The 16,232-nt window shown below is 40.1% G+C and overlaps 1 protein-coding gene and 1 long non-coding RNA gene across 3 annotated transcripts; both read right to left on the bottom strand.

The window, feature by feature from the left end:
* Positions 1-1,581: 1,581 nt before the first annotated feature.
* Positions 1,582-3,071, bottom strand: LOC109196448 (uncharacterized). Its single transcript, XR_002057903.2, has 3 exons — positions 2,953-3,071; positions 2,354-2,803; positions 1,582-1,808 (listed from the first exon to the last, which is right to left on the bottom strand). It is a non-coding gene; the product is annotated as an uncharacterized LOC109196448 (long non-coding RNA).
* A 2,066-nt stretch (positions 3,072-5,137) lies between these two features.
* On the bottom strand, positions 5,138-12,487 carry zbtb8b (zinc finger and BTB domain containing 8B). Of its 2 annotated transcripts, none has more exons than XM_003448928.5 (5): positions 12,344-12,487; positions 11,657-11,849; positions 7,457-8,372; positions 7,154-7,332; positions 5,138-6,088 (listed from the first exon to the last, which is right to left on the bottom strand). In XM_003448928.5, the coding sequence occupies exons 2-5, from the start codon at positions 11,828-11,830 to the stop codon at positions 5,774-5,776; spliced, it is 1,584 nt and encodes a 527-aa protein (XP_003448976.1). In that variant the 5' UTR covers positions 11,831-11,849; positions 12,344-12,487; the 3' UTR covers positions 5,138-5,773. The 2 variants fall into 2 exon arrangements, with proteins under 2 accessions (XP_003448976.1, XP_005453946.1); XM_005453889.4 differs by having other exon boundaries at positions 12,379-12,468.
* Positions 12,488-16,232: the final 3,745 nt, after the last annotated feature.

Consider the following 16,232-nt stretch of genomic DNA (forward strand, 5'->3'; position numbering starts at 1 on the left):
TACTTTCCACAGCAGGGCCCAGATGTTGCTCTGTGCAGACATCTGCAGATAGGCTCCAAGTGAAGCTAAGTAAACATATAGTTGGAACTATATATAGCTATATATATATATATATATGTATAGCTGGAAGGGCCTGATATCCACTTACGAGGACATTATACTGCTACTGTTCTATCAAAATTTCAAATGAATATCCTCATATGTGGCTCTCATTTTTCCTAGAAACAAAAATCAGGTAAAAAAAAAATCTGGTAATTCTTTGTTTTTACATTCATCGGGTCCCAATCAGCCCAAATGTCAAAGAGAAATTAAAAATGCATGCCTTGGAAGAGTTTGGGTCTTAGGAGGTTAAAGAACATACATTAAGAAACAGATTATATTCGATTTATATTTTAAATATGACAACATGCTGATTTTACAGCAGTAAAATTATTGTATCTCTACAGTTTAAAAATTGAATAAGCTGTCTCCCTGCACAGAGTGGATAGTGAAACAAATGGAATCATCATAAATACATTATTTCATATTTATTACTTTTTTTTCTCATTGCTTTATTATTGTAGCTCTAGTAATAAATAATAAGGGAAGGCTTCTGGATCAGCACCATGATGGAAACTTGTGGCCATAGTATATACAGTATTCTGAAGAAGGTCTAAAATGTCACTGTGTGTGCGTGTGTGTGTTTTATGTGTATAGATTTTTTTAATTATTACTGATGATATAACATTGTCCAGACATGCCTGGTAAAGACATGAGGAGGAACAGTGACAAAAGGAGCTGTGTGAGGCTACTAAAGGCAGTGGATCCCTCACCAGCTGGATTACAAAGAGCACAGGTAACATTAACACATGTACCAGGTGTTCAATGTGCCCCTTTTTAACTTTGAGCACCCGCCCCTTTAAATGTATCTGCACGGCCCTGGTGCAGAAGGTGTCGATGAAATTCGACTTTGCTGTGAAAATGTTTTTGGTGCCTTTACGCTTGAGATATTAGAGACGCTGTCTTCAGGATTTATTCAACAAATTTTCAACAACTCGATCATCATGAGCAGTATTGTTTTGTTCAGTATATGGCTCGCCTGCTTCCTGCAACCAAACCTTTACATTGTCCATAAAAAACAGAGAATGCTATCACCTTAGACTGAAAATGTGCGGTTTGCCTTTTCACTTCATCTTCTGGCAGTGGCAAACTTAAAATAGATTCTTGCAAAGCGGTTGCATCTTGATAGCATTTAATAAGCATCCCAAATTCAGAAGACACTTCCTTAACATTCTCATGTGAGGTCATTAACGAGGAAATTTTCCCCATGTACTTAGATGCTTGCTTATACGTTGAACTCTGCTTTTCTTGGCATGTCTTTATATACAAATCCAAACCTTTGGGCGTAAATTTGATGCTTATTTTCTCTGCTTGCATCTGAGTGTCATCCTCTTGTTTATTTTAGTATCTGACATTTTTATTGTTCTTTTGAATTATTTCAAACATTCCAAAGATGCACAGCACATTGAGAATCCACAGCATAAAGCACAAACATGACATCCATTTACCTGCAGATTGCAGTGAGCAAACATTTCCACAACAAGCGTTGGCATGTTTCAATTAGCGATCCAATTATGCACCAATTTAGTACAACTTAGTTCATCAGTCTTTGTAGTGAAATAATGTCTTCTAGCTTCACTGTTAAACAATATTATCACTCACCAGTTTTGATGAACGATTGACATGTTGATCCAGGCCTCAAGCACCAAATCCGTCTGGATTATTACAAAGACGATCCAGTAACTTTTGTTCGAGTTCAACAGTGATCCCTGAAATCCATATATCCAACATATCCATTAATTAAGGATTATTCCTTTGGTCCACGGGGCGGGTTTTTTACTTTGTGTAGTGGCAATTCCTTTTGTTTGACAAACCAAACATCCCACAATTAAAAATCCACAAGCCACTGCTGCACTGAGATAATATTTTGTACGCAGGGAAAAGAAGTCCACTGTCCAAACTTGAAAGTTGCGTTTTTATAGTTTATTCATCCAGTTTGGCAAGCAATAACAAGATCCATTTTTTGTTACTTCCTGCTGTTTCTCCTGCTCTGGTAAAAAAAAAAAAAAAAAAAAAAAAAAGGCCCACCCCAGTGCATGCTGGTCCTATACCAGTCTCTTTATTTATAGAAAAAAATGGCCCTACAGCTCTTACTAACTTAACAAGGTAAACATCAAAATAAAACAAAACATTGAAACAAATATTAACCTACAAATAAACTTGTAAATAAACCCAAAAATATAAGTAAACTAACAACAAACTTTAACAAATTTCAAAATAACAAAAATAAAGAACAAATAGCTCCAACACTCACCTTGAGGAGCATGATATCGTTTTTGTGTCCATCATAGCCTGGATGCTTTAAAGATTTGACCACAAGGAACTGCTGCTTTCCTTGTGGTCAAACTGCTGCTGATTCCCTGACAGGTACTGTCAGGGAATCAACTCCCAGCACGACTGTGGGTATTCTACAAATTGCAGCAACATTTATTATGTTATCAAGGACCCAATGTTAATAGTTTTTCTTCCACGAAGCACCTATTATGATATGTAGAAAAACTGATAGAGAGGTTTTTTGTCAGTTCTGCAAATGCTGCATATTAAATCAAACAACGTGTCTCACAATGTGCTGCTGTGAGTACAAAGTCCTCTCTCACTAGTGCTCCTCCACACAAATGGCGACCTTGAAGTTGCACTGAGGCCATGTAGGGGAGTGAGTGGGGGGCAGCATCTCGGCCTCCAATAATCCGAGAACTGTCAGCTCCTGAAACATAAACTACGACGTCATGGGTTTATAGCAATCCAGGACAATATGTAGTTAGTAGTAGGATAGGTAGCAAATAAAAATTGCACAGTGTTTGTCAGATTTTAATTTTTTTTTTTTTTTTTTATCATAAAAACATGAAAGCTTACCACTGAGGACAAACAGCAGAAGGAAGTATCTGGCTACCATGGTCACTGGTGAAATCCGCACTAAAGTTTAGGGAAGCAAATGTCTCTTTTTATGTTCTTTTGTATTGCTTAAGTGTGTTTGCTAACATGCTGTAAGGTGTCTTGTAAAGGTCTTGGTAAAAATTACAAAACAAGGTTTCATAATTGATGTTAAAGGGCATTGGTATTTAAGCTTTATCGCCTCACTAGATGCACACAATGCTCAGGAAGTTTAGTTGTTCATAATTGTTCCTCCTAATTGTAGTTTGCAGTTAACTACAAGTACTAGAGGTGGACGGATCGATTCAAGTATCGACAGTATCGATACCAACACTAGCATTGCTATCGAAATTCAGTGTGTAGCCCGCTGAACTCCGTTAATTATTTCTTTGGAAAAAATAAACCTCAAACATGCACTGTGAAATGTCCGAATCTGTTTGTGTGCTTTAGAGAAAGAAAAATTTACATTCCAGGTCTCCAAAAACCCAGTTTTAAAACACATGAAAAGCTCAAAGGTGTGTTTTGTTGTGTTAACTAATTATTGTGGAAAGTAAAAATCATACTGCTATCGTGATGATTAAAATGTGTTCAGAATTTGCAAATTGAGAATTCATCTCATTAATCAACTTCGGCAATACTGGCTCTGTATTTACTTGTTATCAGATCGATACTAAAATTTGTAGTGTGGCACAGCACTACTGTGAATGAGGGAAAATGTGAATGTTGGACATTTTTTTTGGAATGTCCAGGCAATTATATACATACGGCTACTGTGGAGGTCACGTGTATACGGTTACTGTGGAGGTAATATGGCGCTCCCCAGTGGCTGCAGCCAGACCCTTCTCACTTTTCGTGTATAGAATTTCGAAAAAAAACAATGGTGCAAATTATAAATCTGTATCATAATGTCTGGTGTTTTCGTGTTTGTTGGTTTGTTTTTATTTTGTTTTATTTTGCGGGTTGGTTATTAGATGCTGCTCCAGCCAGCCAGTGAATACCCCGCCGCCCCGCCCTCTCCTCCTCCTTGTGCCGCAAGCAGCAGGCGCACCTCGCAAACGGAGGGCGCAGCAAATGGGCGATAGAAAACCGATCGGTGCCTATGCCATTCCCAATATGCGCTGACTGATGTCGAGGCAGCATGAGTACGAGCATATTTTTGTTGTTGTTGTTGTTGTTTTTTGATGATGTCCGTGATGCTGCCCCGGTCATCTGCCTGTGTCGCCCGTATCAAAAACCGCTACTAAAGACACTGCATTATTTTTTATCAGTATACCTATCACAGGATTAAACATTAGCTACCAGGCTCCTGTGAGGACCCATGTCCACAATGATCCAGGTCCAAGAGCCTGTTAAGCCCAGTTTGTAAAGTCTTCATGGTTTTTACATATTAAACCTGTATGGCATACCATACTGTACAAGCATGTATGGAAGATGGCCAGGATTGGCTCTCAATTTATCTCGAATAATAAAAATATGCAGTCAGAACCTAAGTAAGACTATACAACCGCCTCCGTATGAACTGAGTAACTACTAGTGTGCCACAGACTGATTTTAATTTGCAGAGTTGTACTGGAAGTCTGAGCTGTATCATGTGAATATTAACAGAGACAGCACACAACCCTGTGAAGATTCTGTACTGCACATCATCAAGTCAGACAAAGTCCTGCCCAGTCTCTGATACTGTGGCCTGTCCAGTAGTTAATAATCCATGAGATATTGGTTGTGCTTTAGTGTCATTTCCTGTAGTTTCTCTCAGCAACTTAAGTGTGTTAAATGAACTTGAGAAATAAAATATAAAATCCTCAAACTACCTCACCTGCAGGTACTATCCAGATCCAAGTAAGCTCACTGCTGAATGTGTTCTCTCTCTCTCTCACACACACACACACACACAGACACACACACCTGTTTGCACTCTGGATCACTAAATAAATGTTTACTCCGCAAAGGACAAATGCAGCTGCTTATTTAATGCAGGAACATGAGAAAACAGTTGCTGGCACAGATTTGAACTGAATAACCACTAGAGTGCGCCGCAGGCTAGTTTTGTATATGATCCAAATCTACATCAAGTACAAGGTTTACTTATACTTCAATAATAAAGAAGAAGAAGTGACTCCGGGACTATTGAAAGAAACAAACAATGACAAGGCAATTACACAGTGTCCACAGTTTGAGAACACATTTATTGCAGTAATAACTCCAGTGGCCCCTCTACATCCACAAGACTGTTTTTATACACAAAGTGTAATTTTCTGGACAAAGCATTTGAGAAGACGCTTTGTCTGTCCTCTGTAAGTTCAGAAATCCAGCTGGACGGGTGCATTCTTCCTACATACAAGACACACAGACACAGACACACAAACATTTGGTTTTATCAGTTGTGCAAATATAGGAAGGGAAAGACTACAGTAATAATTTAAAGAAAGAGACACACACACACACACACACACACACACACACACACACACACACACACAGAACCTAGTTCCAGTCAAGCAAGTTACTGGAGTACAATATCTGCAAAACTCAAAGATTTAAAATACAAATTAGTTAATAAATAAATCATCTTACAGTAAATAATACTAACTAGAGATCACCCTGATGGGAATCGCACTAGCCATGACACACAGCCTCTGACTAAAGATCTGTGACGGCATCTTGCACAAATGTGATGAAATCTGACAAACATACACGCCAAACTACAACCCCAATGTGTCCAAGACTACATTTTGGCATGACACACTAGCTCAGACAGCAAGTTCAGAGAAAGACTTTGTTCCCTCGGTATAACTGACTGAATTCACAACGTGTGAACTACATCAGTGCAGACAGCCAGCTGTCTTTCAAGCATCTGTTTCTCCACCAAGTCTTCCACTCTGCCGACCTCCACCTCGTCCACCTCATCTATAAAGCTGGACCAATCCGTACTGCCGTCTGCTCGTTCCACAGGCTCTGACTGGCTAGAAGGGTGAACAGGGGCTGTTTCATCGTGAGTGGTGGTCACACAGTTGCAGCTATCGCAGATGCCGAAGCGTCTGAGTCCGGGTGAAACGCTAGAACCAGTGAAGTTTCGTCTGCAGCTCTTGCATGACACGGGCCAGTAGTGTCTGTGGACCTGTGGATGATCAAGACATGGAGGATGTGAATTCATCTGTTTGGACAGTACCAACTTTTCCATCAGTGTAGATGAAAATAACAGCACAATATATATATTTTTTTAAATCCCAGCAGTGGATAGTGCTAAACCTCAGGCTACTAGCAGATGCACTTATGGTGCCAATTTGAAACTCTACTATGTCGCTTCGTTCTCAAGTTATCACATTCACAAACTTGGGTGTCCACTCCAGCCACCTGCCTGTCCGGCAGGGTAACAAATATTCCCCATCAGCTTTTTAGGGCTGAGGGGTAAAAAAACAAAACAAAAAAAAACTGCACTACTGAAACTTACGTCACACAATGGGGAACAGTGAACGGAATTTCACAGTTTTCACTGAATTTCTTTAAGTCACTTAATGAAATTTACTTCAAAATCTCATATTTGCACTTATATTTAAAAAGAAAATTACCTAAAGAAAAAAAATACTCATAATGAATGTGATACATGTGCATAATCTTTTATGGTATCATTTTAATGTCACAGTTGGAGACTATTTTTATTATTCATGTGACTTTAAAATATTACACTGCACAATGTATTAGTGTGGATGTTTTAAAGTAGAAAAGCTTTAAAATGAGTACTATGGAGTACAATGTAAAATATTTTCATCCATAATAGAGTGCACTGTAAGTTGGAAGCATCATGACACAGATACTTTAATGAAGTCTTAGTATACTGAAGCTATATTCTAGTATTGTATCAGGTCTCTGTCACTGAGACTCCTGTAGTAATTACTGAGACATGACCAGTGTTGCTGTAACTGTTCAGTGCAAGGGGCCACAGGAATGCAACAAAAACTGAGATGTGTCTCTTCTCAGATAATATAAATGCTGTGTACAGATACTCTTAATAAAAGAAAAAAAATCTAACCTGTTCATGGTAATAGTTTGCATTATTAGAAAATTTGTGAACTTAAGTTGGATAAGGTTAACTCAGAATGAAGTCGACCTGCTATACATTTTTTGAGGCAATACGTTTTTTTGTTTTTTTCTGATCAAAGCTTGCAGTGCATGAAATTCTTACACTAAGGGCGTGGCTGCGTAGGTGCTCCTGTCGTGTGAACCTCTTGCCACACATGGGGCAGGGGAATGGCCTCTCTCCTGTGTGGCAACGGATGTGCCTCTTCATGATCCCCTTCTGCTTGGCAGTGTATGGGCAGAAGGGGCACTTGTGGAGTTTCACTGGCACTACTAAGCCATCACCTGAAGGAGGAAAAACACAGCAACAATTCAAACCTACCCCTATCTATTTGGGTTGACAATTTACTAACATTGCTATATAGCTTTTTAATTGATTAAATGTCCTTATATTTATTCTACTAATTACCTGTGTCCTCTCCAAGCCAATCAGACTGGATCTCCATAATTGATGATCCTACAAATCCCAGACCTTCGTCCATTCTGCTTCCTCCAGTGCTGCTACCCAGCCCTTGGGTGAAGCGCTGCCCTACTCTGTCCCCCAAAGAAGTGGGACCTTCACCTCTGGCCAGTGCCTCCATCAGCTGCCTGGCATTAAAGGATGAGCTGTATCCCAAGGGGGAGCGTTCGTTAGATGGAGAGGGACTCGGGGGAAGCAGCCTGCTATGATGAGTATTGTGCAGAGGAGGCCCAGGATAGGATGTGATGACTTTGGTGTCGGGTGACTCCATAAGTTCTTCATCAGGGTCATATTCTATCTTAGGGTTCACCAACTCTGGAGTCAGAGCAGAGGATGAGGATGATGAGAGATTAGTCTGATCCATATGTCCCTTTTGCCCTTCACTCCCAGGTGCAAACTCTTCCCGAGAGGGATAGGAGGTGTCCATATCCCTGGTAGCGCCTGGAGGGGTGGTGACAACAATGGACAAAGGTGTTCTACCTGATGTAACAGACTCCTGACCTAAACCTGACCCTCTATCCGCCTCTGAGACCTGCGAATGAGGCTCTGCAACCCCAGCACCACTGGAAATTGTTGCAGAAGGAGTGCCACTGTCTGCAGGACCCATTCCTCCATCCTCTGTCTGATTCTCTTTCTCCGTGTTCCTCTCCTTCTCCTTGCTGCAGATTTCCAAAGACGACCGGATATACTCTTTGCAGAAGTTCACCAGATCCGTCATCTGCAGGTAGCTGGCTGCTGACATCACCTCGATGACATTGCTCCTGTTCAGAGCCAGGCGCCCAGAGTAGAGGAAGTCCAGAATAATAGAGAAGGCGTCAGCTGTCACAATGTCCAACGATGCTGTGCTGTAGCGCTGTCCGCTGTCCTGAAAAGAGATGTATTCAAAAGACAGACAATGTTGAGCCAAATGTACTGGAAAACAAATGCTGGAACAGAAGATATTTAGAAAGTGGAACAGGGCTCCAGAGAAATATCAGTACATTTCAAATCATAGTTTTTACAAAACAGCTAAAGGTTTTCAAGATTTCCATTTTCCTGACTGCAAAAATGTGGTTACGCTACTTTCTAGGTCATAGAGCTGCTCCCATATTACCCAACTAATGTCTCTACACCAGCACTCAGTAATGTTAAGTATCCAGTTAAAATTCTCATCCTTACCTATACAGCATTCACAGTCAGGCTCCCTTGTGGCCGACCTTCTTCATGTCATTCCCTTTAGTCAAAGCAATTTAAAATTAATGTTTTTTGGGAGGTTTCCCCTCCCACATCCACTGAAGGACACACTGTGACAGAGTACTTGAGGCTGTGACCTGACCTGTGTAACTCTGCCTGTATGCTGAGTAGGTTGTCATTTCTGCGGACTCTGCGGAATCTGTTTACTCGGGCATATTAGTAATATATTTATGCCAGTTCTTCTTTTATGAAATGCATAATTTGTCTTAATTTTTGTACTGCTTTTAAGACAGATTTTTCTTAATGCACTATTTCTGTTGTTTAAATATGATCTCCCTTCATTTTGTAATTTTTATATTGCTTATGTTTGTCTTCTGTGAAGCACTCTCTGCCTCTTGTCTGAGAAAAGCACAATATATATAAAAAAAAAATACTGCTTGTCTGCAGTTTTTATTTGTGACCTTGGCAAAACACAGTGCTGTGAAAAAAGTACTTGCCCCCTTCCCGATTTCAAATCTCAATTGGATAAAAATAGAGTAAATACAAAATTTAGTTTTTAAATTATGATTTAATTTATTTAGGAAGTGATTTAGGAAAAAAGAATTTTCCAAACCTTTTTGCAGGAATTTTGGCCCCCAGAATTGTTTTAATTCAGCCACATTGGAAGGTTTTTTAAACCTGAACCACCTGGTTAAGGTCATGCCCTAGTGCCTCAATTGGATCCAGACTTTCGCTAGTCCACTCCAAAACCTTAAGTTGTTCATTTATTTTATTTATTTATTTGTGAGCCATTCAGATTTGTTTCTGATCATTTTCCTGTGACATAACTCAAAAGCACTTGAGCTTTAGACCATGAAGTGATTGCTTCATGATTTTCTGATAGGGAGCAGGTTCCAGCTGACTGTTCCATAAACTGCAGCAAAGTCATCCAAACCCTCAAGCAGCAAAGTAGCAAAGCCCTAGACCATCAAAACACCAACATCTATGACTGTTGGTATGATGATCTTTTTATGAAATATTGTGTATTAGTTTTATGCCAGATTTAACACAATTCAAACATTCCAAAAAGTTTACATTTTTATCTCGTCCGTCCACAAACTATTTTCTTAAAAGTCATCAAGATGTTTTTTGGAAAATGTGAGACAAAACATTGTGTTCTTTTTGGTCAACAATAATTTTTTCCTTGAAATGCTCCCATGGATGCCATTTTTGCCCAGTTTCTTTCTTACTGTTAAACATGAAGAGAGCCAAATGAGGCCTGGAGGTCTTTAGATGTTGTTCTGGGTTCTTTTGTGACCTCCTGGATGAGTCTTCAATGCGCTAATCTTGGTCGACTCCTGGGAAGGTTCACCGCTATTCCAAGCTTTCTCTATTTGTGGATAATGGCTCTCACTGTGGTTCGTCGCGAGTCCCAAAGTCTTAGAAATGGCATCTGTTCTTGAGTTTCTCTAGATGATGCGTTGCTTTTTGGAAACTTTTAGCCTACTTCATTTTGTCAGACAGCTTCTCTGTAAGTATTTTTTCGACTGAATAAGTCTGGCAGTAATCAGGCCTGGGTGTGGGCTTAATTTAACAAGTGGGGGCAATTCCATTTTTTTTTTTTTTTTTTTAAAAACACAGGGTCAGGTAGAATGTATATAAAAAGTGTAAACACCCCTGTTGAAATGCCAGGTTTTCTATGATGTTAAAAAAAATTACTACAATATATCATTTTAAAATGTTCCCACCTTTAATGTAACCTAAACCTGTACAATTTAATTGAAAAAACAAATCTGAAAAATATTAAAAGTTAAAAACATATAATAAGCTGGTCGTATAAGTGAGCACATCCTTAAATTAATACTTTGGTGAAGCAAATTTTGATTTAATCACAGCATTTAGTCTTCTACACACATACTATCAATTAAAGAGACTCTCTCTGCCTTCCTCCTTTCCCCTGCTGGAGGTTTCTTCCTGTTAAGAGGGAGTTTTTCCTTCCCATTGTTGCGAAAGCACTTGCTCATAGGGGATCATAAGATTGTTGGGGTTTTCCCTGTGTTGTTATTGTAGGGTCTACCTCAAAATATAAAGCGCTTTGAGGTGACTGTTGCTGTGATTTGGTACTGTATAAATAAAATTGAATTAAATTGATTACGCCCAAGTAAAGTTAAGCTGTTCTAGTAGGAGTTTCCTGGCGGCATGGTAGTTGGGGCTGCAGCTGGAACTGGGGCTTTAGTCAAGATGGAGGGCCCCATCCACTAAAGGCATCCACTAGAAAGCTGAAGATAAAGGGGAATTTCACCTTTCAACATGACAATGATCCCAAGCCAATTCAAATTAACAAAAGAATGACCTCACCTGAAGAAAATTAAAGTCTGTAATGGCCAAGCCAGACATAAATCCAATGGAAAAATATGTGGGGTGATCTGAAGAGGGCTGTGCACGAGAGATACCCTGGCAATCTGACATATTTGAGTACTTTTAAAAAGAAAGGTGGGCAGATATTGCGAAGTCAAGATGTGCCATGCTGACAGTCTCCTACCCATGAAGCCTGACTGCGTTCTTTAAAAAGTGCTTCACCTAAGTATTAATGTAAGGATGTGTCCACTTATGCAACCAGCTTTTTGTACATTTTTTAATCATCATTATTATTATTTATATTTCCCCCCCAACATTTTTTTTTTTGCTTTTCAGTTGCATTATGCAAGTTTAGGAAAAAGTTTAGGGAAAAGTCGTTTGGATAGCCTTTTCCCCCTTTCGACAAGCAGTATGTGAAAGAACACTCTAGGAAACAGCTATCACAATAACACAACACACTAGAACTTGAAACTAATAGTGAAACTGACTCACCTACATACTGTAATATATGCAGTCTGATAATAAATACATTATCTTGACCAAATTGTTGCATTTACGTCCAAGAAGTCACCTTAGTTTAGCCAGCTCTCCTTAACAAACACACAGAGAAAACAATGGCATCTGTCCTTATGTCCTTACCTGTAGATAGTGAACGAGAAGAGCTCGAAAATAACCGCTTCCTGCAAACAAGACATTCCGATGGGCCTTGAAGACACGGCCCTCAACAAGGATGCTGCAGTCACAGAAGAAGTCACGCTTCCGTTGCTCATTGAGCTCGAACAGTAGTTTGGACAGATAGCAAGGCACTTCCATGGCTGAACTCCTGGCGGCTCTGCCAGGATGAGGGAATAGACGGGTAAACTGAGGTAAACAAGCACTTGTGATCATTAACTATTGGAGGTGTGTTATTTAAAATGGCATTACCGCTTAATAGTCAACTCCGAGAGAGTCGTATTAAAAGCTTGACTTATACAAAGTTTAAAATCTCCAGGTAAACACACGTTAATGATTACAGACTTTAGTCCTGACGGTTAACAGTTAACTCAGCTAACACGCACTGGGTCTGACAAACTGTAACCACAGACGCTTGACACTTTAAAAACACAACAAGGATAATGGAGTTTAAACACGCAAACACTAACTCAGACACACCTGGACTAACAAAAGTGGAATCACTTTTTTGTTTGTTTGCTAGCTAGTGTGTGTTGCTAACGCTGGGTAGCTAGTTGGAAGTACTTTTCCTAAAATAGCCGACTGACGAGACGAGCTGCTTATTACAAAACCTGTGAAAAAACTGAAATAAAAAGGCGTGAAATACCGACTCACTTGTTTAATTACGCTGACCGTAACAACTCTTTTACCGTAGCAACGCTAGAAGCGAGGCTCTTTTGTCCCATGTCCACATTAGCCAACAACTTCCGCTTTCGGCCAAAAAAAAAAAAAAAATAGTGACGTTTTTGTTTATCTGTCCAATCAGTGGCCAGTTCTGCGTCTGCTGTACTATTTTCCAGGAGGAGGTTATGGTCAGATTGACGGATTTAAATCTTGTTCTGTACACATGCCTCTGTCCTCTTTGTGCAAAGGAATAAAACAACATAACTTGCAGAAATACCAGGAATATGTAAAGTAGTGAGATCACCAATTATGGCCAGTTTGACCCCAAGAAAAAGGGTTTCTGTCTTCCCTGTGCTCTTAATTCAGGATGCATATTTTACTTTATAGTAAATGATGATGCCATGTTTTTAACTATTAGAAAACTGATTTATTAAGCTTCTGGACAAATACAGGAATAATCTATCACGTTTTCGTAACACTGTCTGCACTGAATTTTTCTTTTCCTTACTATATGGCAGTATTCATTAAAAACCAAATCAGCTGATTAATGCTTTCAATTCAATTCTAGATGTCTCCAGGAGAGACTGTATATGAAAGATCGATGTGACCATCATGATCACACCGTTAGTGTCTGGATTCGGCATTTTGAAGTCTCAGTATATTTTGGCCACAGCTGGCTAAAATAGCTAAATTATTAGCTCACCATCAGGTTTGGTTAGAAAGCTGCACACACAGATGGGTACAGATAAGGTCCAGCTCAGTGATTTGAGTTAGTAGTCAGCTTTTGGCTACAGCTGCCTGTCAATCAAAGTGGCCACACCCCTGACTGTAAGTTTTAACATAATCCATTGGAGAGACGTTTAACAAATTCATCCAGCACACAGCTGTTACAAAGCAGGAAACTATCCATAAAGAGCAAAACCGTTTTTTGATGATGATGAAGATGATGGTAATGATGTTTTGGAGGAAGAACCTCCAAGTGTCACCCTCCGTCTCTTACCAAGTCCAGCATGCCGCTGTACAACCACAGGCGGCTCGCGCCTGCCCACATTGTCTGCTCAAGAATACTTGTTTATTTGCCTTCCATTTCAGAGAGAAAATAGATCCTTTTTTTATTTTATTTTCAGACATAGCAAGAGTAAACAAGTAGTTCCTTTAGCGCTGCACCACACCCTCTCAGCACAATCCACAGCTCTTAGAAGTGTTTTTTACACTGATGGGTGCCGACTGGGCAACTTATTTGTTTCAGATATTTTCCCATGGCAAACAGAGTGAATACAAAGGCTTCGTGGTGGCCTGTGGAAACCACAGGGTAGGCGTACATGAGCCTAAGCGCTCACCCCTTTCTTTTTTTTTGAAAATGAAATTTATAGCACCTCATAAAAACTCTATTCATGCTTATAAGCACTAAATATAAACCAGTATAAAGCAGAAGGCTTTCACTCAGCTCTTGTAAACTTGACCTGACGGAGCGTTGTGTCCGGCTGCAGGCAAGTCCAGCTGTCAGTTGACCCAACGGGCCCAGCCCTAACACGAGTCCATCCCAAAACAAAGCTAAAATGGGCCGAACACTGATGTAGCTCTGCTTGTTGACCTTCTTCTGGCTGTGACTCAGGGAAACACAAGGCCTTTGTTTTGGTCATTTGTTGACTTCAGGGCAGGAAACTCCCTCTGTGCAGATCGCAGCCAAGCAATCACACTGGACTTTCTACAATACTGCCCTATCTGTGTGGCAGTTTAGCGCCGGTTTACACCCAGCAACTTCTTAGGAACAAATAACATTCATGATTCATGATTGGGTTTCTTGCCTGTCCCTGTGATTACAACGTCGTGTGATGATTTACTGATCGAAAACCCAGACAAAAAGTAAATAGATGAAGTGATGGCTGTTATGTAAGGTTACATCCAGACTTGGGACCTCACTCATTGTGTGTGTTAGCCACTCTGAGACCCACGGCTGGCACAGAGGGCTCCAGCAGCACCCCTCTGGGTCCCTGTGGTCTGCGCCTCAGCACATAACAGCCACTTAGGCCGGCATTTTCCCAGGCTGAGACAACACACCATGGTGGCAGCGTGAGCCACAGAGAGGGCCTGATTAAAGAGTAGGGACAATGGAGGGAGAGAGAGACAGGGACCGTGGTGGCATTTTCCATCTCTGCCGCTGTCTCCTGGGGGGACCAAGTATGTGCCGTGAAACGTTTGAATTATCCCAGAATCTCTGGAATTCAGACTGAGGCACCACGGAGAGGACCCTCGACCGGGGATCAAAGAGCTTTGAGAGGAGTGCGGTGGACTCGTGGTGAAGTCGAGTGCATAGCAGAGTATGAATGCGTGTGTGCACGCGTGCTTGTGTGTTTCAGGAAACTAACTTGAAAAAGATTAGGAAAATGTTTGAATTTGAATCCCATGTTCTTTTATGGCTTCATGTGTAAAGAAAAAAAAACATGTTTGACTTCTGAGTGATCACTGAGCAATGAAATGCAGGCATGTGGTGTGTGTTTCATCCCTTATGAGATCAGATAATGCAATCACAGCCAATCATTGGGAGTCTAATAGAGTGGGCGCCCCTCTTAGTCTGTGGTGGCAGTAAAGGAGGAAGAGAAAAGCGAGAGGGGGAAACCTCGTCCCTTTCTTTCTATCTCTCTCTGTAATTATCACTTAATGTTCTTCGGTAATCTGGAGACGTCTGTCTCTTTGCTTCGTCCTTTCTTCCCTTGCTGGAGAGGAAATGTATAAGTCTGAAATAAATCTGCTAGCCTTTTTATTATTGTATATTTAGCACCAGAACAGAGTAGTAAATGGAGCCAGCCCAGACCACAAGCTTCCGGTATCGCAGGGCCGCAGCGCTGGCTGGCTGTCTTTGCCACAGCCAAGTTCAGAGATCAAAGCCTTCTGCACCATATACAGCTAGCAAGGCGCTCTCAAGCAATGACCTCAAGCAAGTTTTCATGTCTGAGATAGACAGTGTTTGTTTGTGCCCAAGATACACGTGGAGTGTATAGAATGAGTCTACTGTACAAGTATGCCTTTCAACATTTGTGTGAGCATCTGTCATGGGCAGTTTTATGAATGTGTGCCTGTCCTTTGAATCCATATGTCTCTGTGGGTGAGGAATTGTCTTGTGTTTGTTTGATTTCAAAGCAGGCAGCATTGCATCTACATATATACATATATATATATATATATATATATACATATACATATACATATACATATATATATATTTCAAAGCAGGCAGCATTACATTTACACACACACACATACATATATATATATATATATATATATATATAGAGAGAGAGAGATATATATACACAGAGATAGATAGATAGCTGTATATATATATGTATATATATGTATATGTAGGGACGCTATCTCAGGGAAGTTGTCACACTGTGATTCTATTTAAGAGACACGTGCAAATTTTGTACAAAGGAGAAAAATGGAAAATAGAAATTAGACAGCCAAAAAGACTTAAAAATTCACGCTAAGCTGTATTACAATATAGGTGGAACACCTTAAGAACACAAAAGTAACTGAGGCTGTTGAAAGAAGTGAAGCGATTCCTTGATGTAGCAGGATAAACCCTATTAATACTTTAAGAAATCTATCTCTGTCTGTCTTTTTAGGCTATCGCCACAATCTTTTCCTCCAGACCACTTCCAGCTTGGCAAGGGTTGCTGCTGGGATGAATGCAGCATGAGTGGTATGAACGGTTTCCATATTTGGGCTGTAAATTGTTATTTATTACCAATTTAGCCAAACCCTAAACTTAATTCTAACTTTAAAACCAAGTTTTAAAAGGGAGAAAAGAAGAAATATTTAGTTTAGAAAGAAGAGGAAATAATGCAAACATGTAAATGCACGCTAAACAAATGCA

This window comes from Oreochromis niloticus, linkage group LG22, assembly GCF_001858045.2.
Source record: "Oreochromis niloticus isolate F11D_XX linkage group LG22, O_niloticus_UMD_NMBU, whole genome shotgun sequence".
In the NCBI taxonomy this organism is placed as follows: domain Eukaryota; kingdom Metazoa; phylum Chordata; class Actinopteri; order Cichliformes; family Cichlidae; genus Oreochromis; species Oreochromis niloticus.